At 38.1% G+C, this 19,186-nt stretch overlaps 2 protein-coding genes across 3 annotated transcripts; one reads left to right on the plus strand and one right to left on the minus strand.

Annotated features, from left to right (window-relative positions):
* The first annotated feature begins 822 nt into the window (after window positions 1-822).
* Window positions 823-5,433, plus strand: chst14 (carbohydrate (N-acetylgalactosamine 4-0) sulfotransferase 14). The gene is made up of 2 exons (XM_015385540.1): window positions 823-1,196; window positions 3,825-5,433. The coding sequence occupies exons 1-2, from the start codon at window positions 930-932 to the stop codon at window positions 4,650-4,652; spliced, it is 1,095 nt and encodes a 364-aa protein (XP_015241026.1). The 5' UTR covers window positions 823-929; the 3' UTR covers window positions 4,653-5,433.
* A 990-nt stretch (window positions 5,434-6,423) lies between these two features.
* On the minus strand, window positions 6,424-18,975 carry cep135 (centrosomal protein 135kDa). 2 transcript variants are annotated; one of them, XM_015385578.1, is made up of 25 exons: window positions 18,448-18,975; window positions 18,163-18,353; window positions 17,908-18,075; window positions 17,666-17,807; window positions 16,896-16,980; window positions 16,627-16,755; window positions 16,316-16,531; window positions 16,160-16,225; window positions 15,937-16,087; window positions 15,597-15,826; window positions 14,717-14,872; window positions 14,341-14,478; window positions 13,807-13,878; window positions 13,577-13,728; window positions 12,948-13,063; window positions 12,674-12,828; window positions 9,763-9,818; window positions 9,501-9,669; window positions 9,193-9,303; window positions 8,934-9,119; window positions 8,639-8,848; window positions 8,301-8,503; window positions 8,110-8,214; window positions 6,728-6,883; window positions 6,424-6,632 (listed from the first exon to the last, which is right to left on the minus strand). In XM_015385578.1, the coding sequence occupies exons 1-25, from the start codon at window positions 18,558-18,560 to the stop codon at window positions 6,611-6,613; spliced, it is 3,498 nt and encodes a 1,165-aa protein (XP_015241064.1). In that variant the 5' UTR covers window positions 18,561-18,975; the 3' UTR covers window positions 6,424-6,610. The 2 variants fall into 2 exon arrangements, with proteins under 2 accessions (XP_015241064.1, XP_015241063.1); XM_015385577.1 differs by having other exon boundaries at window positions 6,425-6,632; window positions 6,716-6,883.
* Window positions 18,976-19,186: the final 211 nt, after the last annotated feature.

Consider the following 19,186-nt stretch of genomic DNA (forward strand, 5'->3'; position numbering starts at 1 on the left):
ATTACCTTTGTCAGCCCTAGTTCATGCTGAATCAAATGTGTACATACAGTTATATCCTTTCACTAATTGGATTAATAATATTTCTTCATAGAATTTGAGCTAATGGTGATATTTGATTATTTTAATGCATACAGCTTTTCAACAGTGAAAAATATTAATAAAGTGCACCAGTGATCAGAAGAACGTGGTGCAAAATTCAGTAGAAACAGTTTTATTCAATGTAAACATACATAAGAGGATGTCAATTGTGTGCAGTGGTTCAGAATATAATCATTTATATACAAAACACATTATTTGTTTAAGATGCAAAAAGCTATAACTGATGTAAAAGCATGGATTAAAACTAGAGGACTTTAAGGTTGAGTTTTTGTTGTAGAACTATATGCTGGGCAAAGTTAAAAAAACATAATGGAATGACGTCATATAAAGAAACTACATTTCCCAGCTGTTCGTTTTTAAGGAGGAGTTTGAAGGACCACAGTGTTTACAGTGATTTTCAGTTTAAACACCAATCTCAAAATTATTTCGACGGCAAATACATTTTCATATAAGCGACATATCTAAGGTTTTGTCTTTAAAGATTTTAGATTTTCTTAAAATATTTTATATGGTTGTGGCTTTTATTTTGAAAGTATATATTTGTAAGTTATTTAAGAAATGAACCGAAATAATAATAAAAAACAGAAGTGGAAGTAAATTGCTTTATAGCCTACAGTAGAGTAAAAATATATATTTATAAGTATTTTCCGCTGTTTATATGAATAACTCTCTGGGACTTTATTGTGATAATCTGGACAGGATTTTCAATTCAGTTACAACTGACTTTGAGTGTGAGTACGTGGTATGGAACAAGCGGAAACTTCCACTGAGCTGCAAACGTTTGAGGTGAGGAAGCTGGCAGTCACCAAACTGACCGCCGGGTCACTTTAATGATGCTTCCACGCAGACAGGACCACGGAAAGAGAAGGAGCGACGGAGCGCGCGGCGCGTGGAGCCCGGTCCGCCGCAGCTCCGCCGTGCTGCCCTCGGTGCTAACCTTCCTGGTGATCGTTGCCTCCGGAGGCCTGCTGCTCATGATAGAAAAAGGAATGCTGAACAGCATGGAGACTCCTTCACCTCGGGGAAGCCCGAGGCGGCTGGATCTCAGCAGAGAGACCCGTAGACACATTTCAGACAGCGTGGACGTGGAGTCCCAGGTGAGTTATTTTGATTCTACTTTTAAAGTTCTTCTAAACAGACTTCAGATTTGCTTTTTTGTCAGAAATATGAAAAAAAAGTTATCTTAAGGGATGTTTTCAGTTGTTTATTTGTTGTTATTTTCATTTTGTTACACAAACACAACATTCTGAACTACGGAAGAGGATTAGGGCCACTGGAAAAAAAAAAGTTAACTGATTTTTAAATTTTATTTCAGTTTAGTATGTAGAATTCTAACTTTTTTTCTCAGAATTCTGACTTTTTTATTGTCAGAATTCAGTCAGAATTCTGAGATTAAAGTCAGAATTCTGAGAAAGTTAAACTGTTAAACTGAAATAAAATGTAAAAATCAGTTAACTTTTTTTTTTTCCAGTGGCCCTAATCCTCTTCCGTACTGAACACATATGTAAGCTGAGAGAAAAATAAATGATTGCACATATTAAGGATGTATACGTAGATTGAGAGGAAAATAAACTTAATGTAACAAAAAAATCTGGATAAACAAAATATTAAAAATAATAAATACAATAAAATAAGTCAAGTGCATTATTGTTATCAATGTTATCATAAAAAAAGACAAGTAAACACCTATATTTGAGCAAAAAAATTTACCTTTCAGGTGGTTTATTGCGGTGCTCCAGTTGCATTGTGTCATTCATTACTGTTTTAAACAGATTAAATGTAGCTGCTGTAGTTTGATTTCAGTTGAGCAGAATACATCTTTGGCTACATAAGCAATTATACCAATCCTTTTATTGGCGATCGGGTTTAGAGTATTATCTGAATCTGTACCAAAGAGATTAAATAGAGGTGAGAGTTTGAATTGAATTGGCAAGAGTTTGATTGTAAGACTATGCACTTACATTACAAAAATGTTTGAGTTTCTTGCATTTCCAAAATACATTCTAGTGTCTTTTACAAACACACTTGAAGATGCAGTAGTATACATTTAGCTAAGACGGACTGGTGTTAAGTGCATTCTATGCATTAAATTGTAATTTTGCTCAATGATTTTGTTTCAAGATAAAGAAACAAAAACATTACCACACATGTTGGTCCAAAGCTCATTATCAAGATCTTGTTCTAGATCTTTTTGCCATAGAGTTCTTAGTGAGCTATTATAGTCTAGTAATACCCCAAAGATCGCTGAGGTCTTCCCTTTCAGCTTTGTGGAGTTTACCATGATTTCCTCAATTGTTGATGAAGTAAAGGACATTTACCCTGACTTTTCCAATGTGGTAGATATTTATAGAAGTTTTGGTTTGGGATGTCAAATTCTGATCTGAGGTCTACAAAACCTTTTAAGTGATGTTTTCTTAAATTTTACAACAATTATACGCTCCTAACAAAAAGGGTTGCAAAAGTTTGAGGTTCCCAGACAGGAAATCAACAAATGTACAGTTTGGCGTTTTTGTTTTCTGTTAAAATTTCCTAATAGCAAAAGTCAAGTCAAGAATGATTTAAAATCCCAGGAAAAATGCATTGGATATCTTTCCACACACTCAGTATTTAAATATGTCCACAGACTTAAAGGTATTTTATGGTAGACCATCAAAAAGTTTGTAATTCATCATGCAGAAAGCTTAGGGATGATAATGTTTGAAGGTTAAAGTAGGATTAGGTTATAAAACAATATTTCAAGCTTTTATAATTCACAGAGATCCTGAGAATGCAAAGAGTACATGGACAGAGACATGGGCATTGACCTAAACTGGTTGTCACTAATGAGGCTGAGCACCGTGGTGTCATCTGCAAACTTGATGATGGCGTTTGAGCCATGCACGGGTCTGCAGTCATGGGTGAGGAGGGAGTAGAGGAAGGAACTGGTGATGGTGGATAAGAAGTGGTTGTCCAGTCAGACACGTTAAGGCTGATTGGTCAGGAAGATACAAATAGAGTTACACATGAGTGAACTAAAGCTGAGGTCTGTGAGTTTGGTAATGAGTTTTGATAGGAAGAGTTAAAGAGTTAAATACTGAACTAAAGTCTAAGAACAGCATTCTGGTGTAAGTGTTCTTACTGTCCAGATTGCAGGGCTATAGGGACTGCATCCTCTGTGCTCCGGTTCTGCTTCTATGCAAATTGGTGGGGGTCCAGTGTGGGCGGGAGACAGGATCTGAGGTGAGGGCTAACGGATGGTAGTCATTGACTCTGGATGGGTTGGAGGTGGGACGATGGAGATGGACTTGAAGCAGGTCCACCTCCAGGTCCCCAGTGCACACTCCGAGGACATGTCCAGGGATGCCATTAGGACTCGCAGTCTTGAGGGCTTTAATCCTGTTCAGAACACTTCTACTTCATGTATTCAGATGATTTTTATGTTCATGCATCATAGTAAATAAAAGTATATGCTCCCATAGCACTCTAAGTAAAAAAAACAACATTCACCTCAGTTTTACAAAAGCAGGTTCAGGGAGAAATTTAACCTGCAGCTCATGGCACCCTGTCCTAGGCTTAAATTGCTGCAAACATTTGATAAAATTCATAGAAATGCATAGAACATATTTTGACACTTTCATTGTAGTTTCATAAATTGGGGGAAACGTTGTAGGGGTATGAATAATTTCGCAAGAAATTGCTAACTGGTGGAACATATGTAATTAACCTGCATTTATGTTCACATTCAGATCCTCCAGGAGATCCGGAATCGCACCATCAGGACCATGTGCAGCCAGAAGAACATGCCCCACAGCATCTGGACACTGAGCCCCCTGCAAAGGAAGACAGTGCTGCAGCACATCCTAGTGAACGACGAGTACCGTTTCCTCTACTGCTACGTTCCCAAAGTGGCGTGCTCCAACTGGAAGAGAGTCCTGAAGGTCCTGAGTGGAGCCCTGGAGAGTGTGGATGTCAGCATCAAGATGGATCATCGCAGCGACTTGGTTTTCCTATCCTCCCTGAAGCCAGAGGAAATCCGCTACCGCCTCAAGAACTACTTCAAGTTCATGTTTGTGCGAGAACCCATGGAGCGACTACTTTCTGCCTACAGAAACAAGTTTGGAGAGATTGAATCCTACAAGAAAAAATATGGGGTAGAGATTGTAAAGCGGTACAGGAAGGGCCATGCCAAGGATGCGTCTGTGACCGGAGATGATGTGACCTTTGAAGAGTTTGTCCGCTACTTGTTGGATGAGGATGTGGAACGCATGAATGAGCACTGGATGCCTGTTTACAACTTATGCCAGCCTTGTGTTGTTTCTTATAATTTCATTGGCTCTTATGAGCACCTTGAAAGGGACTCTGAGTATGTGCTCCAGCGCATCGGTGCGCCGCCTTTTATTCGCTTCCCTGAGAGACAAACTTGGTACAAGCCTGTCACGACAGAAACATTACACTATTACTTGTGCACTTTGCCACAGAAGTTCCTCAGGGACCTTCTACCCAAATACATTTTAGACTTTTCTCTATTTGCTTACCCCCTCCCAAACACAACCACTGAATACTGTCGGCATTAAAAGATGCCCACTTTTTTTTTTATAGATATTCATCTTGGACTATTTTTATACCTTAGGGGAAATAAAACGTAAATAAAAAGTATTTTCACATTTCATACATGATGTCACATCAATGATTTAAAAACCACTAAAGTGTCAATATGAGGTAATGAGACATTCCTGAAACTTCATAAAAACTGTTACAGTGAATAGACTGATTCATTTACAGCTATTGGACGATTGTACCGTAGGTCTGTGTTTCATAGGTTCTGGGGAAATGTTGTGGTTTAGCAGGCTAAACACAGTTTCACCTTAAGGTTTGCATACAAACATTCATTGGTATGTTTACCAGTAATTTGGTTCTTTTAATGGTCTGTTTGAAGTGTTTTTTTTCCAGGGTGGAATGATGATACACATTCAATGAATTTTAAAAATAAATTGAACAATTTTAAATGTGTTTATTACCTCCACCTTCGAATTAGGGCCGCAATTAACGATTATTTATTGTTTTGCTAATAATCGGATAGCCAAAAGTTCCTTAAAGATTTTTTTTTAAAAGAAATTAAACCAGTTAAAACTAGAACTTTTCGACTAGATGAGTTCTGGATAGAGCATATTGACAGAAGAATAGTTTTTTTTTTATCTTAAAAAGTTTCAACACTCCAGTTTACGATTAATCAGTTACTAAATTAGTTGAACATTTCAATAATCGATTAATCTGATACATTTTATCAGCCCTAGTTCACACCGACTCAAATGTGTACAAAGTTATATCCCTTCACTAATTGGATAAATCTTCTTTTGTAGAACTTGAGCTAAGTGCGATATTTGATTACTCCTTTTACCCAAAATGTTGATTAGACCTAATTAAACCAAAATATTTCTGGTATGAACCAGACTTTTAGGCATAGTCCAATAAATGTAGCATGTAGTATTTCACATTTAGCTGTTTATTGAGAAATGTAGACAGTTGGAGAAAGTTAAAATACTACTGGCAGCAAAGGAGACCCTTAGTGGGATTCTGCCACATGCTTGACAGTTGTTATGGTGGTCTTGGGTTATTATCTTGACCCCTAGTCTTCCTCACGGTATTGCTCCCATCTTTGTTAGTAGCAACACAATGTTTTAAGGAGGTTTATGTGAAGGAGCACAAACTTCTTAATTAACTCTTTAGTCATTGATTATGTAAAACTGGCTTTTATTTAAACAACATTGTTGTTCCTCTTTGAAGCTTTGAGCAGCCTCCATTTCCTTTCACATGATATTAATAATCTGTTCAGATTGTTGAAGCTGGATAACTGGGTGTTTCAGCCTGGAAATGATCCCTAACAGACACCAAAACTTGTTTTAGAATAGATAAGCAGCTCAATGTTCATCTTTTTAAATGATCCAACCCTAGCTGGACGAAAGAAAGAAACCAAACATTTTTTAAAAGAGCTCTACTTCATATACAACATAAATAATGCCAAAAACAAAACTTGATGGCTACATTTAACCTATTCAAACTTTGCACCTAATTCTTTGTTTTAAAATAAATTTTGTTGTGTTGTATTATCAGTTCTTTACCAAAAAAAAGAACTATACAAACAAATCACTTGAAGCACCCAGATAACAGGACTTTTAAACCAATGGGTCAATCTGATGCTGTGAACTCAGATTTTCCCCTGACTTTTCATGTAATGCTCAACTGTTTACAATTTAATAAAACTGAGAAACATGTAAAAGCCTTTTTTTATTTTTAATTAATTTATTCAACAAATAATTTATTTAGAAAACGACAATTTATTTATATATATATATATATATATATTTACACACTCACCAACATGTGAAACATTTCATTAACAGTTTATTGGTTAAGGCTATGAATAAAATTACTTTCAGACGTGTGAAAGTGCCTGATACCAGGTGTTATAAAATATGAATATATATAAACGAAAATAAGTAAAGGTCTGTGCAACTTCATGTCTTTAGAAAGGTCAGTCCTTGAAGCTAACGCTCCTGAAAGGGAGAAGAAAAAGGAGGTGGTCAACATTTAGTTACTCAGTAATAAAAAGTTCATGGTCTTAATGCCCAAACTTTACTTGTCTGTAGACTTGTCTGTAGATTTGTCTGAGGAGTGCTCTTGAGTTCGGAGGATGGAGCGTTCTGCAGAGGTGTGATGAGAGCCTCCAGATAAACTGAGAGGAGACGAGCTTTGCAAAGATGAAAATGACAATCCCTGTCTGCGCATCTCCTGAACCGCTCTTTCTCTGAGGAGAGTTGAATAATGCCACATATGTTAGGACTCTACATTTAATCACATTTAAGTAATTGAATTTCAGTACTTATTACACGTTACAGCAAGCTGACACCAAACCTTAGATCTACAATCCTTAACATCTACAGCAAAGTATTTACTAAATGACCAGTAATTGTTACAAAGTACCTGCAGTTTTTTCTTATATTTGAATGACCAATTGACTGTTAAAACTCAGCAATTAAAAAAAATTAGGGTTGTCAACATAGAGGACAAAATAATTTTAGAAATAACAAAATCATAGTTCAATATGAGCCATTTCACACACACCTGTAAACATTTATCTGATGAGCTTATATTTAATGTATAGGATTTCCACAAGAACTACTTATAATTTAATAACTGAAACAGAAAAATCTTCACCTTAGAGCAGAAAGAGGACAAGTCTTTGTCCTTAAAAGCAAACAGGGATGGATCAACAACTAAATGAAACAGAATAATGCTTTTCTATAAATCTTCCTCATTGAAAGTCAAAGCTTTAGGCTAAGGTGGTAAAAGCTGCATATAAACATATATGCCTAAAAACTACAGAAGCATTGTTTAAAAATATAGTCATACATGTAAGCAATTGCTATAAAAATAGTTCCCAGCTTTGTGACCAGAGTGATTTGTTGCAGTTCCTGGATCCCAACGCATCAAACTTTTAGATTTTTACTATTTTAAGCCAAATTTTAATATGAATAAATAGGTTCAATATTAATTTAGTGCAGATTTTTATTCAGCGTTTGTCAAACTTTAAATATGGAACCTGTAAAAAAACGAAGTGCGAAAGGAAGAAAGAGAGGCTAACGGATGGAAGTATGAATGAACGAAAAATGAACATGTATGGATGAATAGAGATTGATGGATTATTAGAAGGTTATGATGACATAATTAGACAGGAAGAAAAACATGGATGGAAAACAGGGATAGACTGGCAATGATGGATGGATCCATTAATGAACAAATAGATGGACATATTGATGACTAAATGGACAATAAGACAGGGAATAAAAATATTTTTCCAGTCTTTATTTCATTTTTCTATTATGTTTCAGGCCTGCAAATCTTTCCAAACCTTTTCATATGGCAGAAACCGTGAAATATAAACATTATATATGTTGCTTAATATCTTCCATACATTTGTGTCGGCAAGTGTTACAATAGTAAAAGTTATTCTCTAAATAAAAATGAGCTCACCGTTCGAATCGCTCAGCGGTCAGCTGTCGTTTCAGCACATCCATTTCTGTCTGCAGTTGAGACACTTTTCCACGGAGCTGGGACACCTCTCTGGCGTGCTCTGCACTTTATGCACATAAGAAAAAAGCATTCAGTGTCCTCTTTAAAAATATTTTATTGCACTCAACTTGGCAGAATGACTTGTTCTTTACTTTTTGCTGTCGGCCACAGTGAGCCTGTCACGCAGGACTTTCAGTTCAGACTCTCTCTCACTGGCAGTCAGATGAGTCTGGAACTCCTTCTGCCGGTTGGTAGACAGCAGTGTCTCAAGGTTGCGCACGGTCAGCCTCTCACTGGCTAGTTGTTTCTTCAGGACCTCAACCTCTGAGCGAACGTCTTCCAGTTCCCCACTCACCTTAAAACAGGAAATAAACAACCGCTATAAAACTGAACAACAGATGCAGAAGCAGCTCAGATGCCCTCCTGGTGGAATGAAGTGTGTTTCAGTAATGAGTGGTAGTGCGATTAAGGAAACCATGGTGAGTCTTACCCTCTCTAAGTCCATGCTCTTGGAGGTCAGCTGTCGTGTAACAAGGTCCTTCCCGGAGTCTAGTTTGACACAGAGCTCCCTGACAGAGGCTAGATCTGAAAGGAGAGCGGCCTTCTCCTCCTGTGCTTTGTTCAGCTCCTCTTCTAGTCGGGACATCCCACGAACCAGTGAGGACACCTGGGCTTCATAGGCCTGTAGGGCCTGCATGTGCTGGGAGAAAAAATGGGGGAATGCTAAATTAACACAACGATGCATTACATATATGCTGGCAAATAATGTAGATTTGTTTATTTACCTGTTGGATCTCTCGCTCTTTTTGCCTTAGTGTGTCCCGGAGCTGCCTGCGCTCTGTGTCCGAGGAGAGCAGCTCGAGGCGGGTGGAGTTATTCAGGCATTCAGCCTGGTGCAGCTTCTGCTCCTTTTCCTGCATGCCAGAGTGGGCCATCCTGAAGCGCTCCAGTAAATCCCTGTTCTCCTGCTCCTGGGGACCATTAGTTACCAGTTACTTCCTGGGTTTACAGAAACTAACAGAAGAAATTAGAAGAGTCCCTTACCTTTGTGGCCATTAGTTTCTCTATTCTGGATACTTCCGAAATATATGAGTGGACCCTCAACTTTAACTCATCCTTCTCATGCAAAGCCTCCTCCATTTCTAAATGTACCGCCTGGACAGAGAGACATTTATAGTAAGCATTTTCTTTCTCCAATATATTTTATTGAATTTTCTCTTTCTTGATACAACAATTACAAACTTAACCATGTAACATGTATTTATACACACATTCATTCATTCACATTTTAGTTAGCATTTTCTAACTTTCTCACACAAAAGACAAAGATATGACTTAATATTAACACCTACTTGGTTCTCCCTGGTCATGGTGGCCAGGTCATCCTGCAGCCTCCTGTTTTCTCTTAGCGTGACTTCTTTGTCTCTCTTGAGGGCGGCCAGCTCCTCCTGAGACGCATCCAGCTGCCTCCTCAGGCTGCTGATTTCCCGTTCACGGATCTTTAATGCTCCTTGCAATTGACTGAATGGAAGAAAGAAATCCCAGATGCTTTATTAGCATCTTACTGTGGCGCATTTACTGCAGAAATATGGAGCAACTAAAAGCAGTACTTACGCAAGGGAATTGTCCATATTTTTGACAGTGAGTCTCACATCGTCAAGAGTTTTTTCCTGTGAAGATGTCAGAGAATCGTTCTTTAGAATCACCCACTCCACGAATTTATGAATCATTTACTCCAGATTTTTACATAAATATGGAGTACAAACCAAATATAAATAACAGCCATAGCTGGTAAATCTCTGATCAAATTTCATAAAGCTTGATTTTTGCTTTTATATGTTCGACATCTAATAACCAATCAGCTAATAACGTTTCAGGCTCTGCATTTAGGTTACTTTGACACTGCTGGCAAATGCCACCTAAATCTTTTTTTGCCCATATGAGACTCATGTTTGGTGTTTTCATAGAAGTCAGGACAGCCCAATTCCGATCTTTTCGACTCCCCAAATCAGCTACATCTCCAAAAGCTTTTATAGCATCTTGTATCTGAACATTCATGGCGCATTTTAACCAACGTTCACGTTATCATCCAGACTCTGACTGCTGTTACTTCCAGGAACAGTGGGCTGATGTGCATCATCAACGCTGTCCTTCTGTGCATGCTGGTCACTTTGGGTAAAAAGTTCAAATTGTAATTTGATGGTGGCTGCATTTAAGTAGCAGTCTGAACGACCATGCAGGGAGAAAAAAAGAAAATCATATTTCATAAAAAAAAGTGAATATAAATAATACTGTAAAACCTGCAGTGTGAACATGGATTTAAACACAATGAACATCACAGTCACCAACTTTTTAGATAAAACATGACTCATATTTACACTATAAATCATTTTGATGTTATTTATGTTGCAAATCGTCACAAACAAACATCTTGACTTTCTCATGTTAGCCCCACTCATCTGGTCTGAAAGCAGTTCTGCTGTGTTTAGGATCACTAGCCTCCTGACAAACCACCAGATGTGCAGATTCCAGCACTCTCACTTTTGAAACTAAGAGCTAGCTTTACGTTCTGCAGAAATTTCAAAGAAGAAAAACACCAACTCTTTTCCGCTGGTTCAAAATAATCTCCAAATCATTTACATCCTGTTTGATAAGCTGTCTTTGTATAGCTAATGTCCTAACTTTGCTTCAACCGTAAACAACCTCGTTGCATGTTGTCCTAAAATTGCAGTGCATTTAGATGATATGTCATCGCAACTGCTGTGTTTGTGCCCACTCTGCATTTAGGGCCGACACCAATGTTTCTGCTGTATTCAATGCGTAGATCAGCGTGGACAGCTCACACGCCTGCAGGGCTGCATTAAACAGCACTAACTGCTTTAGCTGGGCTACCAGCTACTTGCCTCACATCACAGCAACATTGGGTCCATTGCTGGTCATCATGTTCTCCACCTTAAAAACATGAGTCTGTATCCTTGTTTTGTCCCTTTCCTTATCAGCGCACATCTTTCAAAGATAGGGCTGGGCAACTAATTGCATTTGCAATATATATCCGCAATTTAAAAAAAGGCAACTTTCAAATGCAGATGCACTTTTTTTTTTTAATCCAGCATTTTAAGTGGCTTTAATATGTTTAAAGTGGGTTTGTTGTGGAAAAAAAAGAAACTCCCAGCTTGCACCCAGATCTATGGATGCAAGTAGAAGTAAATGCCAAACAAAGGTTACAGTAAATTCCTGCAACAATGGACTTTGGACATGCCAGTTTTCAAGGATTTGAAAAAAAACCCCGAAACCCTGGGGTGGAACATCTTGCATGCTTGTTTGTTGTGCGAAGGAGAAATCTACAATAATAAAATCCAATTATTGATAGAAAATAAACGCAATTTAGATTTTTGATAAATCGTTCAACCCTAGTCAAAAACCGTTGTTTTTATTCTATACCAATAATGAGTCCCAAGTGTCTTCAGGTAAACATTTTGATCCGCTGGATGCACTTTCTGCCATTTTGCTGCTATGTTACACCAGGAAGTCCTGAGTGGCTGCTGTTAACATGCATGTTCAATAACGTTCGTACACTTAATGCGGCCAGCCTGGTTATGTAAACAACACACAGGAGAATAACACAGAAGAGTCCGTCTGAAAAGGTATCTTCAGTTCTTTTTATCTAAAATAATGAATTTTTTGTTATGGCTACTTTAACTGTTTAGACAGATCTACCCATGGAGCCTGTTTACTGTAACCTTTTCAAACATAGAAAGTATTTGTAGATCAGCAATTCTAGTTTCCTGTCAATGTCTGCTTCTGTCTCTTTGAATCCCCAGAAGGCCTCAGCAGAAGCCGCTTATACTGATTCTAATGAAGGTGTCTTCCTGTTAAAAAGGAAATTTCCTCTCCACTGTCGCTGCATGCATGAGTGTTATGAGGGAATGCTTTAGAGAAGGTGACAGAACATAAGCATATATCTACCATCCCTACATGCTCATCCAGGAGGAGTGAATCCTGCAAATGATTGGATGCAATCAGCTAGTTTTCCTTAAATAAGAAAACTTTTAACCAATCTGCCTGTATGATCTAGTTGGATGGTCTCTTTAAAGTGCTTCGATATGACATGCCGAGAATTGGTGCTACATAAATGAAATTACCTGAATTATTTTTAATACAAAGTCTACATTACCTGAAAACAACTTTTTAAGGGATGTAAACAGAAATATTCCCTGCATCTGTATGTATATTTAAGCCTCTATTTACTGCATAATGGGGGTTAATAATGTGGGCAAAAAAATAACCTTCAAATATATGTTCCACTGGCTTTTAAGAAAGGTTTTATTCATTGACGTTGTTTTCATTTCAAAATGCCCAAAATAAAGCAACAATAAACGGTTTATTCAATGTTACATTTATGTCCAAGTTTTTACAAATTTCTGTCTGTACCTTTACAAATAGGTATCAGGAAATAGTTTTAAAAAAAGACATTGTCAGTTTAGCAAAATAAAGATTTGTATGGAACAAGTTTAGTAGTTACTACCTTCTGGGACAGGTTGTCCTGGAGAGCAACCAGTTTTTCTGCCTTTTGATCCACCTCATCCTGCAGGGCGTCTTTCTCTCTATCCAGGAGAGAGATAGACTTCTGGAGAGCAGCCACTTCCTCTTTGTGTTTTAAACTCTGCTGACTCAACTCCCCTAACGGGAAAACAAATTTAAAATAAAATTATAAATAAACATTTAAGCTGCTACATCAAAAACACACAAAAAAAACACATCAAGAAGTTTCGCAACAGTCGCTGGAGCAGCGCAATCACCTAATCTCTCCTCCAGCTTTTCAATCTGCTCATGGGCCACATGCAGCTCATTCATCTTCACTGAAAGTCTACGCTGCATATCAGACAGTGACTGCTCCATCTGCTCCTGCAGCAGCCTAGATACAGTAAAAAAACAACATGTTGCAACAGTCACAAGGATTTTACTAAACAACTTGACCATATGGTAAATCAAGTGGAGGTAAAGCAATCAGTAATACAAAAATGGATTCATATGAGAATCATTTCTTCAATGCGTCAAATTAAGGACCATTTTTTTTTTACTTTGGATTCATGCAACAGTAGCATCCAATTTGATGCATCTCTTGTTGTTTAACATAAATTGAAAAAAACAGGGTCCATAATAATGCACAAATTGAGAACATTTTGTAGCTGTAGCATTCAAAATCAAAACTAAATCAATAAAAATGGAGCATATTTTTTCCAAAAGGAAAACCACAAATCTGTATTGGAAAGAAAAAGCATGATTAATATATTCTGAAACAACTGTTTCCCATACCCTCAAAAAATAACCCACCAACAACAAATTAGCTCTCAGGTGGATTTATAGTAGAACTACTCAGTTTAGATAAGTATACAGCAGAACAGAGCAGATATCAACAGTAAATCACCTTAGAGTGCTCGCCTCAGCCGTCTGCTGGGCAACAACTTCTGCGTTTTGGACTGAAGCAGTGGATCGAACCTTCAGCTCTTCCTCCACAGCCTCTTTACTCTCCTTTAACAGAAACACTTGAGACTGCAGATCCAATCTCTCCTGCTCCAGCTATAGCACAAAGCCCCCAGGTTAGGATAAAATGATATAATTTTTTGGAGAAAATATTTTAACATAAATCAGACTCACACTCTTGACAGTATTCTCCAAGTCGAGCATCCTCCTCTCCTCTCTGTCACTGAGAGCTGAACCTTGGGCGACCTGCAAATGAACACCAGTGACAATAAGAGTCCTTTTTAGGTGAGTAAACTTAGATTTAGACAAGCTTTACTGTATTCTTATAAACACAGAGTGTATAAAAAAACGATATTTCATTGGGATATTTCAATGGGTACAGCTTTTCAGCTGTGAATAAGAGCTTACAACAGTGAGATGAACATTACGATTTATAAAGTGCAGCTGTGATCAAGAATGTAAACAGTGTCGGACAAAAAGGAAAACCAGTTTAAAGTCATGGTGCAAATGGCATCGATATTGAAGGTTCAGTGCGGTGCAAAATTAATAAATAAATATGGTGCAAAATGCAGGAGAACATCTAGTTGGGTTCTATTTAAAGGGATTCTGAACAAAATAAGTAAATCATATGGAACTGGGATTTTATTAGATCATGTGTGCATTAGCTGAGTAAATAAAATATGCCAAATGTTCCAATAAAGTCTTTACCTTTAACCTCTCCATCAGTGTGTCCCTTTCCAAGGTCATCTGCTCAAGCTTTACCTCAGCACGTCTCAATTCCTCCTGTAGTCTCAACATGTCAGCCGACAAACCTGCTCTGTGGGCCAACTTTAGGTCATCTTCAGCCTTCAGATTCAAAAATAAACACAAACTTGGGATTATACAACCTTCACCTTCAAATTTTTTTGACAGTAGGCTGACAGGAAAGGGGGTATGAGGGGGAGAGACATGCAGCAAAGGACCAAAGGTCAGATTCGAACCCTAGTCGGCCGCGTCGAGGACTCCGTATGTGGATTGTGCGAGCTAACCACTGCACCACCTGCATGCCCAAAGCTGTACATCTTCAATCATAATGTAAACATACTTGCTTAAGGCGGGTTTTGAAATGGTCCCTCTCATCAGTGAGGCCTTTCACATTCTTTTGGATTTCCTCCATGTGCTTCTCAAAGTCCACCAGAGCGGCCTTGATCTCATCCCGTTCTTTGATGACGCGGATCAGTTCTACCTCTGAAACACTCCCCTGAAAAATGTCAGAATATTAGGAGACATTTGGCGACAGTTTACAAAGCAAATCAAAAGAAAATAATAGACCTTTTTTTGAGCTTCTAAAGAAATATGACACATATTTAGATACAGAATATGCTTCACTGAAGAATGAGATATGATCTAAACGTTTTATCCAAACTTGGAAGAGTCATGTGAGTCAACAGGATTAGGTGACAATATGATGGGTTTTTGTGGTATTTTTTTTGGTTTAACACAGAACATCACAAGTGTGACGCTTAAAAATAACCTGTAAAGAAAACAGTGATGATTATGAGCCAAAAGAAAAACAAAAGAAAGCATTCTGTAAAGTTAGACATGTCTGTTCCAAATGTTTTCAATACATCAACATGTGAAGTTGGATTAATTAACTCTGTGCTTTTTTAAGTTAACATTTTTATTTCAGCAAGTTAATGAAGTCAATTGTTTATATAAACAAGATAACAATAAACATTTATTACAGTTAAAAATATATATTAAACATGGAAATGTGAGACTGTTATTAATTTATCTTTTTTAAATAAAGCGTGGTGTTTGACTTTATTATCCATATTTCATGCTTTAAAGTGTCCTAAGTCTTTGCTTGTAATTTACTTCATAATATCAAAAACAAATTTGGCTGCTACAAAATAAAGTTTTGATTTTTAGAGGAAAAGCAGTGATTTACCATAATATAAAAAAATCTATCCCTAATCTCTTACTTTGGTCACATTGCCTTTCAAACTTCTGCTTCTCTCTGGACTGCGTCGGGGGCTCACGCCTGGTCCCCCGGCTCCTCTGGCTCTCTTATACCGCTCAGCTTCGTGGCGATAGAAATCCCTCTCCTCTTCTAGGTTTTTGACAAAGGCATCCAGACGAGATGGGGAATGCTCTCTCCCACAGACACCATGTTTAACACGCATAGCCTCCAACTCCAGCACCAGCTCTTTATCTAGAAAACATGAATCAGTCCACCAGAAAGTTATCATATGGAGCCGATGTCATCCGAAGTTCAGTAACCCAGCGTTATCTGAGGTTAAGCGATAACAAGCTCCTTCCTACCAGCGGCCATCATCTTCTCCACTTTGTCCTGCAGCCTGGTTTTCTCGTCTTCCAGGAAGTTCACTAGTCCCTCCATCTTCATGTTCTGCTCCTTCAGCTCCATCAGTTGATCTCTTAAGTGATCTCTTTCAAATTCTCCTTCAGACAGCTCCTGGACATAATCATTACTTTAAATTGTTAAAACAAATCTGACCAAAAACAGGGAAAAATCTGTTTTACCAACCCTTCTAGAATTTGTGATAATATCCTCCAAGTCTTCAATGGTTTTCTGCTGCCTTTGAATTTCTTTCTGTACATAAAGAATGTATGTAATAGTTTTATTTATTTATTTTTTTACATCCAGCATTTACAGTGTATATTATGTTAAATATTCTCTTACTTTTGACTCTTGTAGTTCCATATCAGCAGTTTCCAACACACGTTCCTTGTCCATCTCCATACATTTTGCAAGATGATCTATATGTGTCAGTTCCTCACAGAGCTCCAGGTTCTTCAAGGAGAGATTTGCCACCTCTGTGGAGGCGTCCTTCTTCTTTAGCTGCAGTCCTTCTACCCTTTGCTCCAGGGTCCTATTGGTCTCCTGCAGGTACTCGATCTATAAAACATGGAACAGACTTGTCACTAAAAACCTACTCCTGTTTACAATCACAGTATGTTTTGCATATTATACATAATGATAACTAAACTTGCCTGAAGGTTGAGATGGGCGATCAGTTTTTCATTGCTGATGTTCTGCGCTTCGAGAGAAATGACATCATGAGGCCGTCCTCCTTGTAGGACATGATTCAAACGCTCTATCTCTCTGTCCCTTTCATCCACCTTTCAAAGAGAAACCATCTTAAATATAAAATAATTACTACACCAAGTGTAACCTATATATATATATATATATATATATATATATATATATATATATATATATATATATATATATCTATATACAAACTTTCTATACTCACCTGAGTATTCAGATGTTTTATACATTCTTGGCCATTTTCCAGGTCCAGTTTAAGCTTGATAAAGTCGTCCTGTAGTTCATTAATCCTATAAAGTCATCAGAGTTATCATAAACTGGGGGGAACTGATGTAAATACCCCCAACAAGCTAATGTACATGGTACACTGCAAAAAAAATTAAAGCGAATACATTTTTCTTTAAATAAAATTATTTATCTTTGATTTGATTTATGTTTAATATTAGGAAAAAAACTCCATCTTAATTTAAAATATATACTATCTAATTATCTCAAATTTAGGACAAAAAAACATTATTTTTTTTAGCTTTTTTATTTGCAGTGTAAAAACACCATTAAAGGGGTCATAGAAAGCAAAACCGAGTTCACATTGCCACAGATAAATAACGATAGTTCAGTGGGTGAAATGAACGCACAGAGACGTTCAAACCCCATTGACACCTCCTTTCTTTGCAAATCTCACAATTCTAAACTACCACCATGAAATGGGCGAATTCAAATGAAGCCCCAAATTTACGTCAACTCAGGGATGTTGCATTATTTGTTTCTGGCCTGTACTTTTGTCAGGGGGGGCGATATGAAGTGTCGACTGCTGAGCCTCTGACTGGACCTCAGTAGAGACCAATGAGCCACCCATCCTCAGCCGGAGCAAAATCCAGGACGATTTTGAAATTCCCCCAGAGATTTAGTTTAGGTATGAAAAGTACCTGCCCTATATAATCATTCTAGGACCCCATTAAGGGAGGTAAAGCAAACCTTCCATCGGCCAGCTGCAGCAGGTCAGCTATGTATGGATCATTAGGCTGGGGGACAGGATAGGTGGATTTAGAAGGAGGAGGTAGGAGCTCATCAATCTGCATTCTCTGTCGTCGAAAAGGAATACTGCGCTTTTTCCCACCTGGGAAAGTGAGACAACAAAAACAGAGGATTTAAGCGTGTATAAGAAAGTCAAACATTCCTTACCCCAATGCTGCCAGACAGTTCAGACTAAAGATTACCTGGCGTCTGCACAACAGCTTGCATGTTCTTCTCCTGCAGCTGCTGGATCCGCTCAGCTTTAGCCTTGCTGTCCTTTTCCAAGCAGCGGACTTTATGCACATACTGGTTGTTTAGAAACTTTAGATCAGATGTCTCATGATCCAGTTTTCTGATTTGTGATTTGAGTTCTAGGGGGAAACAAGGCTGTCAGCAACTTAAGGAGAGACTTCACTAAAATCTGCAGGAAATACAAAGACAAACGACTTTATCTTTACCTCTAGTGACCCGATCTTTCTCCTCCCTGAGTTTCAAGAGCTCTAGATGCAGGTCATTGTTTTCCCTGACAACCCTGGCATTCTCTGCCCTGTAGGGCTCCAGCAGAGCATCAACATTTCGGCTCTCTTTCTCGGTCTTTCCTGCTGATAGTTTGGCAGTGCGCAGGCTCTCGGTTACGTGAAGCAGGTCGCTGCAGGGAAGATGTTGACAAACAGCAGATTACAGCCTGTTATTCACAGACTGACGTCAGTGACAAAGCTCAACAAGAGCACAGGGTATTTCACCTGAACAGTTTCTCCACGAGCGGCAGCGACTCAATCCCTAAAGGTTGTCTGTAGCCCAGCTGATCCAGACGTTTCCGAAGGTTCACGAATTTCCTCTCTGCGCTGCTGTTCATTTTTCTAATGCTTGCGGTTCTTTGAATCAATCTTTTTTTTACACACAAGTCCGATGTTTCATTTATAAAACCGGTATAGTATTATTAAACGAATCACCGAGTTAGCTGGTGTTACTATTATTCGGTCTTTAAAAAAACATTTGAGCTAGTTATCAGTAAACACCCTTTGTAGCGGCTAATGTTAGCCTAATAAAAGTCAACATAACGCTACATTACCCCTTTTGGTGCTATCCCAAGGATCAATAACCAGCCCCTGATTCATTTTAAGATTGTTAATGTTTTACAAACCAGGTTACAATAACCAGAAACTTGTTGCAATAACAGGATTCCGCGGTAAAGTGGTTTGAAAAGAGCGCCATTGATAACTGTTTTGGATTCGTCACCATGGAAGTAGAAGGCCCGACGCTGAGGAGCGCGTGTTTTGTCCAACAGGGTCTCCCCGGCGGAGGGTGCAGTGAGACTAAAGCGATCGTACGTCATCAGATATGTAACCAAAATGAACGCAGGTGTATGGAGGACCTGTAGAGTGACAGCAAAAGAAAAACTGCCATTTCAAATTTAACGTTTAAATCATACAATTAGAATTCCAATTTGATTTTTTTTTTCGAATTGTTCTTTTATAAAAT

This window comes from Cyprinodon variegatus, unplaced genomic scaffold, assembly GCF_000732505.1.
Source record: "Cyprinodon variegatus isolate N-32 unplaced genomic scaffold, C_variegatus-1.0 Scaffold343, whole genome shotgun sequence".
NCBI lineage: Eukaryota > Metazoa > Chordata > Actinopteri > Cyprinodontiformes > Cyprinodontidae > Cyprinodon > Cyprinodon variegatus.